The 23,533-nt window shown below is 31.5% G+C and overlaps 2 protein-coding genes across 3 annotated transcripts; both read right to left on the reverse strand.

Annotated features, from left to right (window-relative positions):
- Positions 1-4,501: 4,501 nt before the first annotated feature.
- LOC114178509 (G-box-binding factor 1) lies at positions 4,502-9,652 on the reverse strand. Of its 2 annotated transcripts, none has more exons than XM_028064452.1 (12): positions 9,292-9,652; positions 7,189-7,314; positions 7,055-7,105; positions 6,878-6,967; positions 6,705-6,794; positions 6,372-6,538; positions 6,210-6,267; positions 5,942-5,990; positions 5,658-5,860; positions 5,251-5,328; positions 4,983-5,108; positions 4,502-4,897 (listed from the first exon to the last, which is right to left on the reverse strand). In XM_028064452.1, exons 2-12 carry the CDS (start codon positions 7,243-7,245, stop codon positions 4,847-4,849), a joined length of 1,020 nt encoding a protein of 339 aa, XP_027920253.1. In that variant the 5' UTR covers positions 7,246-7,314; positions 9,292-9,652; the 3' UTR covers positions 4,502-4,846. The 2 variants fall into 2 exon arrangements, with proteins under 2 accessions (XP_027920253.1, XP_027920254.1); XM_028064453.1 differs by having other exon boundaries at positions 7,055-7,102; positions 9,292-9,650.
- An 8,040-nt stretch (positions 9,653-17,692) lies between these two features.
- Positions 17,693-23,250, reverse strand: LOC114175685 (serine/threonine-protein kinase HT1-like). The gene is made up of 6 exons (XM_028060467.1): positions 23,011-23,250; positions 20,080-20,212; positions 19,219-19,414; positions 18,766-18,887; positions 18,422-18,577; positions 17,693-18,247 (listed from the first exon to the last, which is right to left on the reverse strand). The coding sequence occupies exons 1-6, from the start codon at positions 23,232-23,234 to the stop codon at positions 17,867-17,869; spliced, it is 1,212 nt and encodes a 403-aa protein (XP_027916268.1). The 5' UTR covers positions 23,235-23,250; the 3' UTR covers positions 17,693-17,866.
- Between the last annotated feature and the right edge of the window lie 283 nt (positions 23,251-23,533).

The raw sequence follows: 23,533 nt of genomic DNA on the forward strand, positions 1-23,533 counted from the left end.
AAACAAATGTGATTGAGCCAAGTAAGAACTATGGGCATAAAAGTGAAACACCACTTTTACTTAAAACTTCAAAACAAGTTGATGAAGTACAAAGTTATATATTATGAAACTTTAAACTCACACGTAAATAAATTGAAATGCCTCAATAAAGTCACCGACTTAAATGGTTGACATACTCGACTATATTTCTCATATTATGGCCTTGGTGTGCAATAAAGAGTGACATATAGGTATGGATATAAATGAATGGTTGAATTCATAAACGACATTATCTTAGTCTTACGATGGAGCAATTTATTCAAAACGTGAGAAGAAGAAGAAGATGGAGATATTTTAGTCGATAAAATATTAATATCTTTATTGTGAATGTTATTATAATTATATTGATAGTGATAATAATTTATGTTCCAATTCCAATCCAAGTTCGTCCGACAATCATTGTTAAGAATAACTACCGCGTTGAGTTTTATGGTGGGTGCAATGTTTCGATTTCAACCCAAGTTCGTCCGGCAGTCATCGTTAGGAATAACCATTACGTTCCCAAAATATTTAAACTTCGCTTGATCTCGACTCTTAAATGATGTGAAATTTATTGGATATACCAGAACAATATAGTTGAAAATTTGGGTTCTATTAGCATAGCATGTGAATTCAAGTGTCTACTCATATGTCATATGCGTGTATGTGGTTACAATTTAGCTTATATCTTTTTTGGGTGAAACAGATGAAAAGGCTTAATGGAATTGATTACGTTAAAAAACAGTGGCAGGTATCTTCCTAACTAAGATTCAGTGATGAATATATAGGTGTCTTTCCATTTGACACAAAATAAATTCTGCGTGGATAACTACAAAATTGAGAAACCACAAGGACTCTTCACAACCACGATCATTTCCATTTTTATATAAGTAGTGCAATCATTAATCTTATCGGATTAACTTGACTAAACTAAGATATGCATTGTATTTTCTGTGACATTATTAGCCAACCATGATTTTCTTAGTAGATCCACCTATGATATAAATAAGTTGATTTTATTTTTTATACCGAGAGAGAAAACTTTTTTTTCTTTTCTATATTATACGAGAATGGATTTAGTGACTTTTTTTCGAGAAAAGTCACGTAATTTTAATTAATTTTTATGTGCTAAATGATTAACTTTAATGTTATGTGACTAAACTATAATTACTTGACTTTTTCTAAAAGTCAATGAATCCGTTCCCATTATACTTTAGTTGTAAATCACAATGTTCTCGTCAAGATAATTCTTATAAATGCTAATTAATTTCTTTATTCGAGTCTTTAATTTATGATTGTTTTTCCATTTCAAGGTCTTGATCTCGTAGGCGGGCTATCTTAAAAAATATTGATTCTTAGTTTGCTAGAAATATTAGTATAATTTAAAAAAATGATAATTTTAATGATAGTTATCTTTACTAATACTTTTATTAATTTCATGAATAAATGTTGTTTATGAGTGAACTCTTTTTAACATTATTATGTAAAACTAATGCGGAAGAAAGATTAAGGACTAACTTTTAGTCATTGTCACTCTCATGATATTCTTTAATGTGTTTTTTTTTTCATTTCAAACATCCACTCTCTAAACTTTGATGGTACAATATAATATAGAAGAGAGCAAATTTGATGACCCAAAACACATAGCACATGTAAAATTTATAGAGATCTCTGTCCATCAACACAATAATTGTCATAATACATTGTTGCAAATTACACAAGATTATAGTATCAAAATTTATGCAACAAATTAAAAAATTGATTGACAAATGGACCACATCCATCGAAATAATTGACCATGTAAATATCTCATATTATCTCACATATCACATATTTGAAAATTTTCTAACCTATTATATTTATTTTGTTTTAGAGGGATTTATTACTAACAACTTTTTACTCTCTTTTATAACTACAATTCGTTTTACATAAGACAAATACACAACAAATACAACAACCCTTACAAAAATTTATAATATTTTATTCTAGATTATCTTCTAAAACATTGGTTTTTATAAGATTTTAAGATTCTTTATTGTACTTGTTGGATTTGATGAGTTGTTGTATTTTGGGATATGAGTGCATATTATTTTGTGTTATCCTGTATAATGGAGGCGTAGTGCGCTACATCATGCTCTTTCTAGTCATTTCTTCATTAATTTTTATCATATATTGTTATTTTTTATAAGAATTAATTGGTTTGATCAATCTTCTTTATTCATACCTCTATTTTATTACTTACATTCTTAAAGAGAAAAACTCGATTCTTCATTATTCTTTTACTAAAAAATTCAAAGATAATATTGTATCATATGTTTGTCATGGATATGTGTAAGTCACTCTCAAGTAAGTTTGAAAAATTTACAGGCAAAATTTTGTCTCTACTGGTAACAACAAATGAAATTTTGATTCACTGAACTATGATTATTTTATGTGATCTCTAAAACTACTAATCCGTCTATTATATTAAGTGATGATTCAACATCTTCTACTTCTAAGCATGGTGTTTCTAATGAAAGTACTTTATGTCATGAATATATTTTAACTGAAAATTTATGAGATATTTTGTCATACTAAAACTCTTCTTGAGTTATGGAAAGCACTTGAAGTGAAATATGGATATGATAAAAAAGGTTTGTGGATATGTAATAACATCCATTTTTATCTATTTTTGTGTGTCTATTGTCATGAATATATAAACTCTTTTTTAACTTTTATCTTGTTTATGCTAACATGTAAACAAAGATAATAGGGAAAGAGAAATTTGCACAATGTATTTTATATTTGTTCAGATCAAAAGATCCCACGTCCAATTGTTAATCACTACTAAAAGAGGAATTAATAGGAATTAATTAAACACTAAAGTAAACTTAATATTACCATAACAATAAGAGCAGTTTAGAAAGAAGAAACTAACTCTTTTGAAGTTATAAGAGATGAAAGACACTTTCCTCGAATCTGCAAAAAATGAACATCTCCTTTGAATTACACAAAGGATGAACAACTTCTCCTAGTAACAAGAACAACACTCAATTAATTAAGATTACACTTGATGAAAAGTTAAAATTGACATTTAAAATTTGTTTATGTCATGAAATTTATGGATGTCCATTGAATTGTTAGCAGTTACCTATAATTGATTTCTATTGATGTTATCATTAGTATTGTAATCATTGAAGTGTAATCCTTGAGTTGTCTTTCATATATATAATTAGGAACTTCTCCTATTGATAAATGACACACAGAAAATCAGTCTCTCTCTACTTCGTGTCCTCTTTCTCACGATTATTCTATAACAGATTCCACACATTTCTGACTCAACATAAGTTAAGTGATCGAAAACTTCTTATGGGCTGCTATTTCCTGCACCCCACTCTTTTCTGTCAGCAACACCAAGTTGTAATTCCCAATTTATTTTTCATATAATAAAATTCCTTACATCTTATTTTTAATATTTTTCAGATTGAAAGTTTCAGATTCCGAAATGTTTTCTGAAACGTCCATTTCTAAATATAAAAAAAAAAAAACATTGAAAGATATTTCCAGGGAAATATGTTTGGCAACATTTATTTTGGAAAGCTCTTTTATATTTTGTGAACATTTTCAGATCCGAAAATACTTTCTGGAACGTCCAATCCGAAAAATGAAAAAGCTTTCGGAACGAGCGTATGCATTTCCATTATGGCGGGTTTCGGTTTCTGCGTCGTTCCAGTCGAGGGTGGAAAGCAACGAAACGCAGCGCGGAGCGGCCTTCAGGTGGAGAAGTCCCATGCACGGGTGCAAGACGTTCGAGATGGTTCCATCGTGATGATATAGTTAAATCCATTCTTTTTATCTAATCTTGTTGAAAACCCTGGCATGTCGTTGGCGGAAGGTGTAGGGTTCGGAGATGAAAATGGAGGAAGGTGCGGCGCTGTGTTGTTCATGGAAGAAGAGAAAAGGAAGAATGATGGAGATGGATGAATTAGGGTTTTTAATATTATTTAATAAAAGGGTAAAATGGAGATTAAAGATTGTATGGGGGTGCAGGAAGGAAACAACGGAGGTACGGGAAGAATGAACCCTTCTCATGATAGAGGTTCAGAATATATAAATTCAATTATAAATGTAATTATTTTAAAAGTTGTAATCTATGCAATGAAATGCTGTGACTGTCAAAATGCCTAAAGAACTGAAAATGCAAAATCAGATTATCAGTGTCTTATGTTGTGTCATTCCTTTAAACTAATTACTTGTTTAAAAAAAAGTCAAAAATTACGTAAAATCGCCTCATGGAATCTATACTATTGTAAAAAGTATGCATCTTAAGGAGACTGACAGAGATGACTTAACTACAATATGAAAATCAAAATCCCTCGGGAAGTAAAAATTTCGGGGAGAAGGGATGTAGTTTTGACAGGTAATGATAGCGTGCCTTGGGGTTATAACATTCTTCAATCAGCTGAAAACATGAACATGATTAGTATCGAACAAAAAATGACTCTAAAGTGAAGTAATGAAGATTTCAAAAGTTGAAGCACGACTCTCAACATCAGTTGCAAAACTATGTTCTGAACAGAAGAGCTCAAGTAGCCTACATTGTCTATTCTACGGTACTGGTTGGTAAATATTACAAACAAATGACATGTAAAATCATAAGGGCAATTACAATTGAGGGTTAATCATATAAATTAGTATAACAAGGAAAAAACATTATATCCTATTCTCAATTAAGAGACCGGGCCATTCATAAGAAAATTCCAGCTGCAGATTCGTCTTAATTAAGAAACTATCAAATTTTGCCGTTACCATCAAACACTACACCGAGGAACTCAAATGTGTCGTTGGTTCATCCAAGGTCAGCAACTGCTTCTGGCCCACACATCCGTTCCAACTCTTCCTGTTTAAAGCAATTATGTTCAAATTATAAACTGCAAAAGGTAATAAAGGGCCAGCGAAGGAAGAATGGTAAGAAAAATCTATACCTTGATTGAATTATTTTCAGATGTAAGCTTCTCGCATTCTTCAGAAAGTCTCTGAAGCTCTTCTCTGAGTTTTCGATTCTCACTTCCCAGTGTCTCCACCCTCTTTTGTAAGTCTTCGCATTCAGCCTGGTCAGTACAAGAAATGCAGAACACGTCATTATTCTCTGTTAAATTGTAAAATGGTAGTATGAAAGAACCTGCATAGTCAAAAACTTGTAATCTTCCACAGTAACAAGGGTGCATGAAATGGATATTAGACGAAAGTTACCTGCTTGCGTAACCTTGACCTCCTAGCTGACTCTCTGTTCGACTGTTTCCTCTTCTGTCTTTTCAGCTCACGTTCATCCTACCAAAATCAAGCATAGCCATTAAAACAATTTTACTATTTTAATCTAGGAGGTTCCAAAGTGTTGTTAAGCCTACTACAACCAATTAACTCAAGTTCAAACAAACGATAATCTAGGCAACACAATCTATTTAACTTTAAGCTTTTTTTTCCTTCCTTCAAAATCCTCATAATATTGAGTGACCATACCTGGGAACATGATGTACAGTATCAACAAAACATTCCTTTTCAAATATATTATTATATGTAAAACAATATAAATATGTTCACCATTAAAAGCAAAACATAAATAGAATAATTTCTAACAAAAACAACTGTAGGACTCGTACTTGTATCCATTGTTCACCAAGGGCAACAACTCCTGGGGCACCAGATTGATTATGTCTCATTTTTGCAGCTTCGGCACCACCAGATGAGGGGTTCCATAAGTCCATTCCAATATTAAGATTAGTGGCTGGCATTGAGACAACAGGCTTTCCAGGCACAGAAGATTGAGAAATGGCACCCCCAGAATTGTTCTGGGCATTGGCTCCTGAAAATTTAATGGAAATGATAACTCATCTCAGCAACTGAGAAGGAAAAAAAGATAATCATGAATGGAGATGATTAATACCATCCACAAGCATCAGGTCAAAGCTTCCCTTCTTGTTTGTAGCTGATTCCTGTGGAGAAAACATCATAAAAAAAAAAGGCAAACACAGTTTAGAGAAAAATCAACAAGCTGTTAACTAAACCAATTCAATTCATACTTTTGCTGCGAACATCAAAATAACAAAGCCAAGTGATTGCAAATGAAAAACAGGGTGTTGTTTATATTTCAGCAAGGCTATTATTTACAAAAACAAGTGAAAGCACATGTACTAATGTAATCTGTTATGTACCTGCTGGTTAGTATTCTCGTCACTGGCATTTGATGAACCCTCCGAACCACTTTCACCACTGCTTCATATATTTTTAATAGAAATTCATATTAAAAATGTATATTGAAGATAAAGAAGTAGAAAAGATCTAAATTAATTAGTTCACTCAGTTTTTTGCCAAACCTTTGAGACATGCCATCATTGCCTGAACCTGAGCCTGCCTTTCCACTCTCTCCTGCTTTGGAACCTGTATTTGCAGAAGTTCCTTTCAATTTTTTGGACGAGTCTCGATCCTTTCCATCAGCTCCCTTCGCTTCAATCTCCGTACTTTGCTGGATAGCACTCGGAGTCTAGCAAAATGATTAAAAAACCAACAAAAAAAAGATAGATTGTGAATTAAAATGCCCATTTATAGTAAAGTAGTGAACATGGTTGCCAACAAACAGATAAAAATTCATCCTTTTCTGCTCAGGCAAAGAGGCATTCCAGGGATTGGAGTGTGAAAAAGTGGTTTACCACTGCCATGCTTGGATGAGCATAGATACTCCCAGGAGGATATAAAGCTGGGTATGGGACTGGAGTCCCGTATGGCGGCATCAAGGGATGCTGGAAAAATAACAAAATTGTAAATGAAGATTCATTTCCATAATGTATAATTGCACATATCCCAAATGATTTACTACATTTACCTGGCTTCCCCATAAAAAGGGATGGGGAGTTGGGGAAGCAACAGTTGAGGCAAAAAAGGGGGGTGGAGTAGCTCCAGTAGAATAATAGGCCTAGTAAAAAGCAAATGCATTGATATCAACATAATTTATCTGCAGAAGTGCTTCAGCAGGATGAAGCTATTTAACATATATTCCTACCTGCATGGAGCTTGACCAATCAGGATATGCAGGCACTGTTGGTGTCTCCTGCTAGTGTAAACAGAGAAGATAAGGAGACATAAGAGAAAGGAGAGGCAAAATAAAAGGGAGCAGGAAGATAGTAGGGGAAAGACCTGAACTGATGAAGATGACTTTGAAGGTTTAGTTGTGCTCTCTTCCCCAGCCCCCATATAGAATAGTTTGGAATCAGTTCCTCTCAGCCACAAAAACAAAACAGACCTATGATCAAATGCTGATATCTGTGCAGGTAATAAGATCAAGTTGAATACATTCCTATGTCAGAAAATACACTCTGAATACAGAAAATATAAATTAGATGGCAAAGCCACTGACACTAAATAGCAGAAGCTATCAAATCTACTGCTAAATTATACTGTAGTACATGAGTTTAAATATTATTTTGTGTACTTCATTCACCAAAGAAATATTTAATTCCACATTTCCTTTACAATTGATGAAGTTTTTGATTTTTTGTTTTTTGTATTTCCCTCTACCTATTCACCAGTTCTCTGCTGTAGTCAAACCCCAAGCAGCCCTTTCTAACATGGATAAACTAATGCTCTTGTATGGAGCATAAAAAAACAATGACAAAATTGATGTCATGCAATGAAAAAAATACTAAAAACAAACCTTGAATGGAGCATAAAGCAGTAGAGACACAGGGATAACATAATTATTTATGTCATGCAAAAATTGATGCGTGTTTGTATATTCAGAAATGGAATTTCAGCTATGTGAATTTAGAATCCTGGTAATCAATCTCAGACAGTGATGCAGCCAACTTTGAAAATTCTATATAGCAGGATGTGTGATGACCTTTATTTTTAACGTTATAATACAAACTATAAATGGTATTTGCCACACATATTATGTCCCACTGTCAGTTTACACAGACAACCACCATCAATCTACAAGCAATAACAACATAGTAATGAAAGATAACAGTGAAATTTAGAAAAAAGAACATAACAAATTATATAAAAACTGTTACAATATGAACTGATAAACATAAAGGAAGAAAAACTAACACAGCAAATAAAAAAACACTTATAAAGCGTGTGGGAACACAGGGAAAAAAGAGGTAATTTGTGAAATATTATCCGGACAACAGTATTCAAGGGGTATTCCAGGGGTCAAAATGGGAATTTGAAGGCTATATACCATGGAAGCGCCTCTATAGCACACAAAAAGCCACTGTTTCGGCCACTATGCTCAGTATTATGTCAGGTTTACCAAGTGACCATTGTGCTTTAGGTCATTTAATGTATCAATTGCGTTTCAGGTCATTTAAAGAGGTTCATTCAAATCAAATACATGCAATTGCAATTCTTGAGTACTTTATTAGATGCCACAGATTAAAAAGGGATTTTTTTATACTATATTTATCATCTATCCACTTTGACAATGCCCTTAGTTTTTCTGGGCCAATCTATTACTTTCAAACAAGAGAAGAAATGGAAGCAATACAGCTCAACACAAAAAAAAAATGAAATATCCATCTCAGCTATACAATTTATTCATTTTGTAAGTCCTTTTTTTTTTTATCTTCAGTAAGCCTAATCAAACAAAGGCAAAATTTCCCTTTCTGCCCTCCCTCTTATCCATGAGATGATGCTATATTTTTACACTACATGATAATTCCCTCTCTTTTCTAGATCCGCAAACCAAACCAAAACTTAACCCCATATATCAAATTACATCTTTCTGAAATCAGAGATTTGGTTGAAAATCCCAGCAAGCATGAGCATTAGCACCAAGCAACTCCTTTCAACAATCATATAGCTGTTTCAGAGAATGCCACAGACAAAGACACACACCAAAAATTACTTTCCTTAGCAAGCAATAATAACAAACAAAAACAATTCAGATTCCTCAGAATATTTTAAGAAACAAGGAATAAACAAACTAAAGAGTAGAACCAAAATCAAACAAAGTATGAGAATCAAGAAAGAAGCAAGAAAAGACGTAACAGAAAATTGGAATTCTCTGAAAGGTCAGACGGCAAAGCAACCCCAAATAACAATAACATAAAGAAAATAAAGCAAGAGAGCATTGTGTAATCGAAAAATCAAAGTCGGTAAAAAGCCAAGGACTGTGGGACACATAAATAGAAGAATAGTGGTTAAGCAAAGCACAGAGTTTGAGCACGGATCTTGAAGCAATTGGTATTGATAATAAATTTGAGAAGGGGCTAGAGAGAAGAGAAAGAACCTGACCTATTTTCATGGCGTTTGAGGAGAGGGATGAGGTGGAAGTCCAGGTGGGATGGGACAAAGTGGATTTGAAATTTGAAGTCAATAATTCGACACTAGGCTTTTGGTTTGATGTAGTTATAGTTGTATTATGGGAAAACCGAAAGTGAGGTGTTGCAAAGGTTTTTAAGTGTTGTGTTGTGTTGTGTCTGAGAAGGTGTTTGTTGTGGCGTGCGTCTAAGAAGGTAGAAGGGTAACAACAGTAAATGTTTGTTATTTTCAACAACTCCTGTGGCTGTTGTTGCGTTGGAAACTCGAAAGAGAAAAGGAGGAAGGTGTGTGTGGAGTGGGCACGTGGGTTCTACCAGCGGACACTAATTGGAATGTGAAAACATAAATTGAAAATTGAAATTCAGATTGAAACTGAAACCAACCAGAGAGGAGGAGTGAGTTGGATTGGGTTTAGGGCTTGTGGCGTGACACGTGCGGAGAATAGGGTTACAGCTGTGGGGTGTCCGCGTCTCACTGGATTAGGTTTCAGACATTGCAACTTTCGCGATGACTCATCTGACAACTAAGTGCTTTTGTGGATAACTTTTTTTAATATTTTTTATTCAATACGACTTATTACTATATCAATTTTTTTTTCCATTTTAATTCTTTCTCACTCCGCCCCCTCATCACTCCTTTTCTACCTAATTTCTAAATGTAAGGAGGCAACGGATTCGGATGGACATAAACCAAAAAACACACATGTTATTTGTTAGATATGTATTTAAAAAATGTTTGCAGGTTTTTTTTTGGATATTTACAAATATTTAAAAGAAAATATTTTATAAATTTTTAAAATAAAATTAAAAAAAGTTAAATTAAATTTAACTTAATAAATTATAAATTAAATTTTAATTTTAAATTTTAACATATACAAAATATTAAAATATTCGTTATCATGAATAATAAATACTCACAAAAAATATTAATTATATGTCATAAATTTTATTAATAACTCCTCACAAACATAAATATACTTGTCATCCCTATCTTTCCTTAACCGTATTGATCGCAGTGTATTATTCAATTTTAAATTCAATTAAAAAACAACCACAAATCTTTAACACTGCTGTTAAACGTCAGGGTGTATCATTCAAATTTTAAATTCAATTAAAAAAAAGCCTTCTTCTATGCGTTGGCCCATTTCCAAACCTATGTTCGAGACGGGGACTGAATGGTAATTTTTCATTTTCTTTTATTTGTTGGGGTTATAATTTATTTAAATGGTTCTCCAAGTACCGATATTTGATAACATCTTTTTGACATTGTATCACAATTACTGGTAAATATAAATAATAAATGAATTACTTGCTGTTCTCATATATTTTTTATTAGAGCTTACTCCATGGAATTCACCGAAACATTTTTTCTAACCTTAGTTTTTCATTTATGAGCAGAGAGAAATGAAACAGATGTTATCATACGCAAAAACTAAGAATCTCGGGGATATTAATTGTTATAATTTCATTCATTTTATTTCCATTATTATTTCAAATCATTTCTATTTTAATAAAAAAATAATTTTTATTATAGGAAAAGTGTTATTTTTACTTTTTTCAAGTTTAAAATAGAACTATATATTATCTTATCATTTATATTTGTCTTGTTCGGTTTTAGTTTCTTTAAACATGTCTTTATTACAAGGTAGAATTGAAAATCATAAAATAAAAAGCACTTTAAGCATTTTTATTATGATCAAGAAAACCTATGAAATTTATTTATTTATATAAAAAATATTTGTGCTAGTAAACTTACAATAATTTTTTAATAATTTCTTATTTATGAAAATGATAAAAGTAAATATTTTGATAGATGAACATACATTTTATGTGACTTTCTAATTTTTATTATATATATATGTATTATTTCTAACAATTTCAAATATTTAAATGACTAATAGTACGATTATGTTTATATAATAACATCATATTCATATAACTCTTGAATCATTTCAAAAAGAGATACAAATTCATCATTTTTATATTTGTTCTTTTTATGTAGTCAAAACATTATTTCTCTCAGACTCTATCCTTTCTATTTAGTCACAATGTTTTGTCTCAACACAAACTTCAACAAATGCACTATCATATAGGATTTTGTCCTTTCCATGTAGTCAAAGCACTATTTTTATAGGACTTTATCCTTTCTAGATATCCAGAACATTATTTATTGATATTAACCATAATAATATAACTCCGACAAGATAACAGTTATTACTATTTGAGTTGGGGATAGTAACGGGTTCGATCTAAACAAATAATGTCTATGTATAATCTGATCTACAACTAAAAAATTTTATCAGTTATACGGTACTCATTTAAAAAATATTTAAAAATATTTAAAATTTATAAGTGTTCGTGAATACTCAAAAATATTTAAGAAAATATATTTATAATTTTTTAAATTAAATTTAAATAAAATTAAAGAAAAATATAAAATTAAATATATATTTGTATCCGTCCAGAAACAGCGCGTCGATATATTACCGATGATAGAGTTGATATATTATTGATGATAGGGTGATGATCAACAAAGAAGAGATATGAAGTGACATTGTCATTAAGCCGATGCCAGTAAGGATAGCAAACCAATCTCCTTGTAAGAAGCTAAGATTAAAGAAATAATACTAACAAATATTATGTAATTATTTTAGCCGAGAAGATATTTAAGGAAGATATTCTAGTTATTATTCAGGAAAATCTTTCTAGTTATTATTTAGGAAAATTTTATAATTGGATCTTTTAGTTGTTATTTTAGGGAATATTTTGATTTTTATTTGTTAGACTATCTTTTAGGCGGTATCTGATTATGTATATTGACAACATTTGTAAAGGATTGGACTCTATAAATAAAAGTGTTATTCTCATGGTTAAGGGACAGATATATTTTGGCCTAAGTAAGTCATTAGCTAAAGTTGAAATTTATCTTTTTTGTTTTTGTTTTCGGTTGAAGGTTATTTTACACCTTTCCTTTCTTGACCGGAACAATATTAAATTAAAATTTATCTTATAAAATATAAATTAAAATTTAATTTTAATTAAATATAACTTAATCAGGTTAAAGTTTTCACCGATAATGTTAGGGAGACAATAATGATTTCATCAATAACAAACATGTTATATTTTGTTAATAATATGCTGGAATTTCTTTTACATTCTTAACTGAAGATGAGTCAACATTAATTAGGATTGTTTTTGTTTTTTATTTACGAATTTCAATTTGAGAAATTTGTTAGTGTTAGATCCTAAAATTTAATAATTAGAAAAATATGCAAATATAGTTAAATATTTTAAGTAAAAGATAAAATAGTTAGTTAGTTATAAATTGAAGAATTTATTTCAATTTTAAAGATTTATTTTTTAAGAAATAAGATTTGCTGAATAATTATATATGGTTAGATATTAAGAGATATACTTGGATATTGTTATATACTAGATATTCTTACAAATTAAAATATATCCTTAGATATGGTTAGATATTATGAAATATTTTTATATATCATTATTAGATAACAATAACTGATATATAATAATGTATTTTTATTAAATATATTAAACTTATAAATATATCAGGACAAGGATTAGGGTGAGAATTTTAATAACAGTGATATGTCAAGGAAGAAGGAAAAAACTTTTAATGGTTGAGTTTACAGGAACACAAGAAAGAAGTGAAGAGTAAGAGATACGAGTCTTACATTCATGTTTTCTTGTTATTATTATTACTATTGTTATTTTTTTTGCTTTCTTATGTGTGCATGATAAATTGTCTTAAACTATGATTATTTTTTGTTATCTGTAGAGGTTTAAAAGAGTTTTTGTTTAAAATATGTTGTGATTTGAAAAAATTGATAATTGATTTTAGGTATAGAGTTTTTTTTTGAGAAAGATGATATTTTTATGAAAGAATATTTTTCATGATTTGATGAGTATAAGGGTGTGTGAGTATCTTGGGTTGTACAAAAGCTAACTTTGTTGCTTTTTGACGTTTTTTTGTTGTTATCTTGATTGTGTGTGTGGATACGAGTACTAATGTTAAATTGTGGTTGTTTGTGGAAGGTTCTTAAAGTGTTGAAGCTAGAGGGTTGATCTCTCTAGGCATAGAACTTTATGAATTGTATTTGTTTGTGGATGGTCTTTGGAGTGGCGAAGTAAGGGGGATGATCTTTTTGGGCAAAGAACTCTATGAACTATGTTTTGTTTGGATATGTTTGTTCACTAGTGCAGAATTGCATTTTTACCTCGCCTTATAGGCCTCGGTTGGCGAGGAACCGAAGCATATAATGGCGCGGTGACAATTTTGCAATTACAGGCAACTTTTATGCCTCGGTTCACATAAAACCCGAAGCCAAAAGCGGTTATAGGCCTCGGTTCCAAAAAAACCGGTGCCAAAAGAGGTTATAGACCTCGGTTAAGGAGGCCCGAAGCCAAAAAGGTTGCTAGAAATTTCAAAAATGCCATTGACGTTGGGACTTATAGGCTTCGGTTGGGGAAAAGTCGGTGCCAAAAGGGGTTTTAGGCCTCGGGTGTTAGGGAATCAGGGCCAAAAGGGGTTATATGCCTCGGTTCTAAATTAACCGAGGCCATATAGTTTAATTAGGGCTCAAAACTGAACCCCCTTTCTTCCTCGCGCGCGCTGCTCCGCCATTTCTCTTTGCAAATTCCGGCCACTCTTCTCTCTGCAAGTTCCGACCACTCCAACAACGCGAGCTTCGTGCTGCCACTGCATCCGTCTCCTGTGCTGCCACTGCCACTGCCACTGTTGTGCTGCCACCGTTGTGCTGCCGTCGTCGCTGTCTCCTCCTCTCTCTGCGACTTCCGGCGAGACCACCACGCGAGCCCCCTGCAACTGTTATGCTGTCGCCGTCTCGCCTCGCGTCCGGCTACGCTGCTCTGGCCAGTCGTCCCTCTCTCTGCAAGTGTTCTGGCGTCCCTCCACCACCACGCAAGACCCTCTTCTTCTTCCACCAACTGCTACCGAACTTTCGCGCCTCCGGCCACCGTCGCTGCACCTCCATTTCGTACGCGAACATTTTCCTTCTTTTGCTGCAATTGTCGCGCCGCGGTTTCTTTAAGGTAAATTTCCAATGCGTTTTTGTTTGGTTTTCTGTTTTGTGTATGTTAATTTTCAATTTTAGTTATTGTGAGTGTTAATTTGCATTGAGATTGAAATTGTTTGCAGTGTTTTGATTAATTTTGTGAAAGGATTGAGTCTCAATTTAAGAGCATTGTGTCTTCAAATGTAGAGCATTAAGTCTGAATTTAAGAGAATTGTAAGAACACTATAATTAAATAGGTAATATATGATGTTAAGGAAATTGTTGTTTTTGCTTTTATTTGTTACTTATGACTTTCTCTTGTGTTTTTTGTTATCTCTCGTAGCTCTCGAACGCGTTGAATTGCATCATCTTCCACTGTCATCTGCTTTTTACGCGCTCCCAGGTTCCTAATTCTAATATTTTCCTATGATGCCAATATGTTGTTTGCTTTATATATATTTGATTAATTATTTGTTAAAACATGTTGTTTGCTTTTCTTATATGTGAGTTAGCCTTAGTTTCCCATTTGAGATTCAATACGAAAATTATGTATCGTCCCCGAGTTTTCATTTTGAAAAAACTACATTTTTTTTAAATTAGATATAAGGGGATACAATACTAATAATTTAAATGTATTGAATCTTGAATTGTCCGATTGAACAGTTTAAGAAGATTAATCACTTTCTAGTAATTTATTAGTGCATATATATATATATATATATATATATATATATATATATATATATTAAAATACATATCTTAAAATTCATGAATATTTGTCAATTGTGTTTTGTATTGATCTTCGGGTGCATATTTGATTGTGGTTTATAATCACTTCATTTCGTGTATCCTAAAGGCCAATGCGAAATGCTGGCAAAATTTCGTGAAATTTAAGATATGTATTTTAAAAGTAATATGTACCAATAAAATAAAGAAAGTGAATCTTTTTAAATGGGATAGGGTCACATCTTGATTACGACGTGAGCATTGATTCAAAGATTACTAAAATTTTTCACGCAATTTCAGTATGGATCGAGATTGGATTAATTTACCACGTATTAGCACTGAGTATGAGAATGAAGTAGAGGAATTTATAAAATTTGCGCAACGTTATGGGGGGAGAAGTGATGATGAGGTGAAGTTCAGATGTCCCTGTGTCAACTGTTTGAATAGAAGAAAATTGAATGCAACTCAAGTTAGGGAACATCTTATTTGTGATGGTTTCCTTAGAAGTTATACAATATGGACATGGCACGACGAATTAATACACATTCCAACTGTTTCTCGGACTGAATATCTTACCAATTCCTCCATGAAAGAGCGACGGGAAGAACAATTTGAATATCGGACTGCACATAACATGTTGTTAGGGAGATCAACGACTAAGGCAAAAGGTCTTATATGGTGTTCTCTCCAGGTTTGATATTTCTATCCATATCTTCATAATTGTTTGCTTGATTTTCTTCCTTAATTAATTGTAACGTTGTTAATATAATGTAGTGTAATAGACAAACCGACTCATATGAGTGTGGTTACTATATAATGCAATGGATGACAACCACTGTGCGTGCTCGTATTACAAAAAATTGGGAAACGGTAATATATATTTGAATTAAAACGAATACTTTGCAATATTTTCTTTTTATATACTAACTTAACTTCATCTATTATTTTGTAGACATTCAAGAGTCTTGCAACAATTCCCGCAAAGTCCATCAAGTTTGGTAGGATAGCATGTGCCAAATATATAATTGAAATGTATAATACTATTGATTATGACATGTATCTTGATTGTAAATGATTTGTAATTTTCTTTTAAATGAATTTGAATTGTGGATGTGTTATAAAATATTCTGTTCTGGTCTATTCTGGTCTGTGCTGGGTGCTGAACAAAATTTGCTGGTTTAAATGTGGGAATAACACCAAAACAGAAACTGCATTAAAAAAAATAACATATTAGGCCTCGGTTCATACCAGAACCGAAGCAAAAAGCGTACTTTTGGCCTCGGGTGCAACCAAAACCGAGGCCAAAAGGGGATCGAATTTAAAAAAAAAGAAGAAGCACATATGGCCTCGGGTGCACCCAAAACCGAGGCCAAAAAGGGATCAAATTAAAAAAAAAAACACATATGGCCTCAGGTGCAACCAAAACTGAGGCCAAAAGGTCGGGCTCTATGGCCTCGGGTTCCATTGAACCAAGGCAGAAGAGGGCTCTATGGCTTCAGTTCTTAACCGAGGCCAAAAGCTTTGCTCTTTTGACCTCGCCCCAATATGCTTCGGTTCGGGAACCGGTGCAGAATATTAAAAACAATCGCTGCCAAAGCCCCTTCCTGCACTGGTGGTTTGTGGATGGTCTTTGGGGAGTCGAAGCTAGATTTGATGTCCCTGGACAGAGAACTCTACTGATTGGTTTTATATTTGGTTCTTAAGTGTAGAAGTCAAAGGGTTGATGTCTCTGAACTAAGAACTCTATTGATTCAAGGTTTTGTTGTGTTTTAAAAACTATTGGTAAACTATTTTCAATTACACAATCAAATGACTAATCAAATGTTTTAGGATTTTAAACACTTTCGAAATTATTTTCAAAATTAAGGTTTTTATGTTGTTTTGTTAGTTTACCCTTACATGTGTAGTGGTGGTTTCTACCTGTGATGACTCATTTTTATACTAGAATAGATGATTGTGAAGAGGTTGAGAAAGTTGTATAACACTAAAAAGAGTGGTCAATGCCTATACATATTTGATGCAAACTTTTAGTCTAATATTTTTCCTTTCCAATAAAGATTATGGTCCTAAAATAATGATTTTTTTTATTATTAAGATTTTCAGTAAAACATAAATATGCATTTTTTTTAATTATTGTTAATTATAGAGTTCACGAAGCGAGAAAAATTGAAAAGTTACATTTACTTGATATTAATAACAAAAGGTGGACAAAAGATTTCTAAATGTCAACATTATAAAATTAAACTTAATCGATATCAGCATAAATAATTGTAGTTGAAGTGGAAACAATCTTGATTTAATTTCAGTTGGGAAAAAATTTTGCAAATATCAAATGAAAATCAATCAACGACTTTTAACAAAATAACATCAATCAAAATGAATTACAAATTATTATTAATAATGATAGTTTTTTAATTTTTAATAACTATTTAATATTTAAATAACTTTTTGAACTTAATGGTAATTTAAACACTTTATCTAAATAAAAAAATTAAAATGTAAAATTTGAATTGTTATATTTAAAAAAAAATCTAAAACTAATAAATTCAAATTTAATGTTATGATGAAATTTGTTTTCTTAAACCCGACACAATTCTCACAAAACTAAACATCAAACAAGGGAATACTTAGGTTTAATTACACATTACCAGCAAGTAGAGTATTCAAAGTTCAGAGTATTAATTTGGACTATACAACCAAATCACTACTAAATCCTTTCTCCAAATGTATGCAACTATATATATAAATATAAATGACTCACCCATCATCTTGCTTAATGTAGATTTTTTAACAAATGTGAAAGCATTTTTGAAAGCATAACCATAAACCCTTGCCCTTCTTAAGAGTCCTTTTATGCTCGGTTTGGGCTATGACTACTGGACTAGAGTTTTGTGTTATGACCTGAGATTGTCCCTCTAAGCAGACACTGGTATTCAGACTCTGAGCCTCATTTTCATGTTCTGTGTTGTCTTCAACATAGGGGAAAATTTCCTGCACACTTGTTGTTGGACACACTTTTTCCTCAGCTGAGTGATAGTTATGGAGAAGTTTTTCAAGGAATTGGGTAATCTCTGAGAATTCAGGTCGTAGCTTTGGGTCTTCTGCCCAACAAGACTGCAGTAATGGAACCACAACTTCTGGAAAACCCTCCAAACTAGGCCTCATCTTCTGCAACCACCAATAAAGACATTAACATAATCCTTAAAGAGCAAAGAAATAACATAATCCTTAAATAACACAAAATTAGTATGTCTGGCATGAAACATTATTCTAAAGCAAAATATATTAAAAATGGAAAGAAAGGACTAATTAAGGAAGAAAAATAACGCTCTTATGACTTACTTTTGCAGTAGCATATGCTGCTAACAAGTCACTCCTTCCTTTAAATGGAGTCTGGTTTTTAATTATTGCCCATAGAACCATAGCAAAGCTATGAACATCTACCCTATGGTCATAGCATTTCTTGGCTCCTTTAGAAAGTGGATCCTTGCTGAATAACTGGTGCAGATAATAATGTAAGGATTATACATCCAAACACATGAAGAAAATTCTAGTAAATGGATACATATACATATATATATATATATATATATATATATATATATATATATATATATATATATATATATAGATATAGTGATGGTAGATATTTATATATGCAGAGACAAATCTACCATATCATGTACCTCAGGAGCCATGTATCGATATGTACCAGCCTCAGAAGTCATCTCACCAGATATCTCCTCTCTAGCTGTCTCAAAGTTTGTAAGTAAAATTTGCATTTTGTCTTTGGCAAGAAGCAAATTACCTAAATAAGTCACGGATAACTTGTAAATGAAATAACTGCACCTCTTGTACTCAGAAAAAATATATATACGAAAATCAATCGGTGTTAATAAATTTCCTTGACTACTGTGAATGAACTAGTTATTGTAAAGGTAAAGAAATAAAAATACTTCATATATTGGATCCCCTCGATTGGTCCGTATCTACATTACACATTTCATAAATTAACAAAAAGAGTTAATTTAGAAGACATACTAAATTTGAGAGAAAACAAAATATACAAGAAAACCTAAAAAGTCATTCAGATAGCACATCTTGTATAGATACTTATCATTATAACCAAACATAATTACCAGGTTTTAGATCGCGGTGAATGATGCCATTTGCATGCAGATACTCCATGGCTTGAGAAATATCCAAAGCAAAACTTATGGATTGCTCTAAACTAAGAGCATTTGGATAAATGCTCTCTAGGTATTTATTTAGCGAACAACCTTCCAAAAATTCTGTAATTATCATCATTGTTGGCTCCACAGAGGCGCCAATAAACTGCAAAATGAGTTTAAAGTACACAATATACTTATAGCTAAATTAGTTTTCACTAGTCAATCTAATATCCTTGTGATTAGCCACATGTAAATCATAAGAAGCAAAAGCTCAGCAGTACAGTGGAACAATTAGTATATGTCTGTGTGAGGAACTTAAATGTGTAGAAAAGTTTAAAGGTACATGCTTCTTAGTTTATGGAGAACACAATGTTATAATTAGTGAAGGTTAGTGAAAAGTGAGACCTTAATATCCATTTATTTTCATTTAAGATGGAATCCTGAGTATATTCCTATATAAAGATAATCATTCTAAACGAATGTTTATCTTTAAGAAAGAAAATGCAAATGAGTGTGTGAACACTAGTGAGTAAATCTCCTCTAACAAGTCTTTTTATCATTTCTTGTAACTCCTATGTGGTCTTGTTAAGTTTGATGAGTAATACATAATTCAAATTGGATTAAAATTCTTGTAATCATGGTCGATGCAAAACACTTTAAAAACACAAAAGCAACCACATTACGTGTTCTATATCTATTATGTATTTCCCAACAACTGCCTAATCTTTTGGTAATTAAATTTGTTTTATAACCATTAAAAGAAAGACAAGGAATGCAGAGAAGAAGACATTGTGAAGCACTAAAGTAAGAAAAGAAATTGAGAATTACCTTTATTATATTTTTATGTTTGATTTTGGATATCAAGTTAACCTCCCGCTGAAATTTTGCTTTACAAGAAGAAGTAACATTTGATGTTTGCATCGGAAGCATAACCTTGACAGATACAGGATTGAATTCATACCTAAACCACAAAGCAAACAATAAAAACTAATTAAAAATACAGGGCATTTGAAAAAGTAAATATGAATTCACGTTAATTAGACAATTTAACCACCTAAGACTAAATATCAAAGGTAACAAAACATGACGGTGTATATGAATATCTATTATTTGGGTATTTACACTCAGAAAAATGAAATATTTTTTTATAAATAAAACAGTAAGCATGGAGGAAGTCTTTGCAATAGTAGAGATCAAAGCATGAGCCTAGATTATTAATAAGTACTCCACAACTACTTTTTCTTACTTAGATTGGTGGCAACATGCTTCTCTCTATTTAAAGAAGCTAAAAGCTTCGGTGGTAGTTATTTTGCATGTTCATGATCTTACATGTTTTCTCATATTTGAACCATCATGGTGTATGAAAATTGTCTTTGCTATTGTAATGATAAAATAAGGACATGTGTATTTAATTATATGCATACATTTTCACCATCTGTTTTGCATGCATAGAGTGGCTTTGCACACTAAGGAGTATGAAACACAACCTTGTGCAATATTTACCAAAGGGTGAAAAACACCTTAAGTTTTTTGTGTAATCTACTTTTTGGATTATGGTAGAACTCTATTTGGTTATTCATTAGATTCAATAAAGGGGTCTATCCACCAATATAATGGTAAACAACTACAAGGGCATGTTTTGGGATTTTGATCTTATAATGCGTTTTCTCTTTTTTCTTTTTTATTGTTTTTTCTTGAGTTGGAACAACTAATTAATTCCATTCCATATATTTCATTTTACTAATAAAAAATTCATTTTTGTTTTATCAAAAAAAACCATCACTATAATATAAATTATAAAATGATTTAATAATAAAGTCGAAAAGTATGATAAAAAGAAAAATCAAAAAATAATGAATTTAGGAAAACTAAACCATAAAAGAAATAAAAAACCAATTAAACAAGTTAAAATGGGTTAATATATAAATCATATGGTTTTTATTGATATGGGTCTTACTTGGTAAGCATGGTTATAAGAGTTGTTACCCATTATCCATTGTTTCACGCACCTTCATCATGTGATGATGAAACTTATTCACATGTAGGATGAGGAGAGACCAAAGAGTTTTTCTTTCACTCTTTGGTTGACTTGAGAGGGATGAGCGCTACGAAAATAATATTTTCTAAGCTATTTTAACATTTTTAAATATGTTGACAATTTCAAAACTCATTATTAAATAAAAAGTAAAAATTACCAAATTCAGAGTTTCTTTTATTGAATTTTAGTTGATAATAAAAAATGTTTTAAATAACATCACAAAATACTATCATGTGGGAGATATGGGCTTTGGAATGTGTTTGGAATTTTAACTATTTGGTAATAGAATTTGGAATGTTAATAAGAACTTGTTTAAAAAAGGATTTTACAAATATAAAAGAAACTAAATAATATAATAATTTTAATGAATAATCAAAAGGAACAATTTTTAAAGCAATTAAATTATTTTAGCATTAAATACATTTTGCTTTAAAAACATTGATTATTTTTGTCTCTTGTATAGTGAGCATTAAATATTTAAACACCCGTAAATGTATTTTCTCTTTTATTTAATACAGTCATTAATTATAATCTTCAAACCCCCTTTTTTTATATAGAAATATACATTATTCTTTATTATAAATTATTTTACAACATCTATAATCTTCAAAGGGACCAAACCGATTCATCCAAGTTACCTCACCATGGATTATTCTCAAAAGTGAATTAACACAACCTATATTTTTTGGTTAACTAAAACAGATCAAAATAAAAGTTAAATCTATTTTAATTTTTTTAAAAAAAATATTAAAATAATTAAACATTTAAAATATAAGCTTTTAAATTAATGTTTTGACAAATGCAATTGTGTAAGGTAATTAAGAAATTATTAAGGATGAGATACAAAAAACTTGTAGTTTATATATTCTTTGAAATAATAAAGTGATTTTTTTAAGTCAACTCTCTATCTTGCATGCTAATTTCACAGTGGACGAAATTGACTTGCTAGATGTTATCTACTTTCCCCGATCTATTCTTGTTTTCTAAGTATTTAATATGATTTATATTTGTAAAATATTAAATTCATTATTTTTCAACAATATTTTCTTATAAGAAAATAGAAAAGAAAGGTATGATATTCAGTAAGATCTGTTAAGGCGACTATTTAATTGCTACTCACATTTCACCATAAATAGAACAACTTTTAAAGATATGTATGTTATGCATACTCATTACTAGTTAAACCCCAATGTATTCATTTCTAGATTGATTAATCTCAAACTAAGATTTATAATATAATTTAATAACTAGTTTGATTTTAAAAGGATTATAACAAAATATACTTACCATCATTTGAAAGGTATATAAAAGGATTTCTAAAAATATTAGAGAAAAATTAAAACAATTATATATTCATATGTTTACATACAAATATCGCTTAAGCCTTCAAATCATGAAATGTAAATTTCTAATCTTCCATTATTTACAGCATAAACAAAAATCACTGAGCTAGCCCCAGAGACATCTATAGCAGGTAAAAATCACTAGCATTAAAGCTAAAAAAACAAGTGTCTCAGATCAATAAATGAAAATCAAAAGCTAATTGTTCTGGGCATTTCTCAAGGAAAAAAAATTATGAATGCGTAACGCTTGAATCACATGGTAGGAAAAATATGCAGATCAAAAAAAGTCAACCAAACAAGGTGCAAAAACACAACAACAAACGCAGAAACAAACACAAACTCTTGATAAAAATTAGATTTTGCAATTGGAATACCCACCATCCTTTGTAGACTATTGAATGCAAGCCTTCTGCGATCGGTTCATCAATTATAAGTTTACGAGTATCCACTAACACGGTAGGATCTATGTCGAAGACAAAATCATCATCTTCATCGATAGCATCATGGTCACTTTCAGCGTAAGCGGAACCAAAATTTGATAGTGAGAGATGGAGGATGAGATCACGGTCGCAGAGAGAGACGAATCGGCGTTCTTCCGCCATTATCGAAGCCCCAGTTATTTTGAGTTACAGAATGGAAGAAGTAACAGCAGAAACACAAACTTCTGATTTATAGATGACGCTGAGACTAAAAAAAAAAACGTGAGTAGCATATAATGCTTTTGGAAGCATCTGCAGACACAGCGTAATCATTTGTTTCCAAAAGGTGATTACGCGGTAAAACTAAAACATGATCGTCGAGGTAACATATAACTGCCCTCTCTTTTAATGATTATGCTTCAACTTACACGTAAAATAAGAGGAACACTGTTCATAACGCTCGATCAACTCACGCAACTGCG

The sequence above is a fragment of the Vigna unguiculata genome, chromosome 3 (genome assembly GCF_004118075.2).
Source record: "Vigna unguiculata cultivar IT97K-499-35 chromosome 3, ASM411807v1, whole genome shotgun sequence".
NCBI lineage: Eukaryota > Viridiplantae > Streptophyta > Magnoliopsida > Fabales > Fabaceae > Vigna > Vigna unguiculata.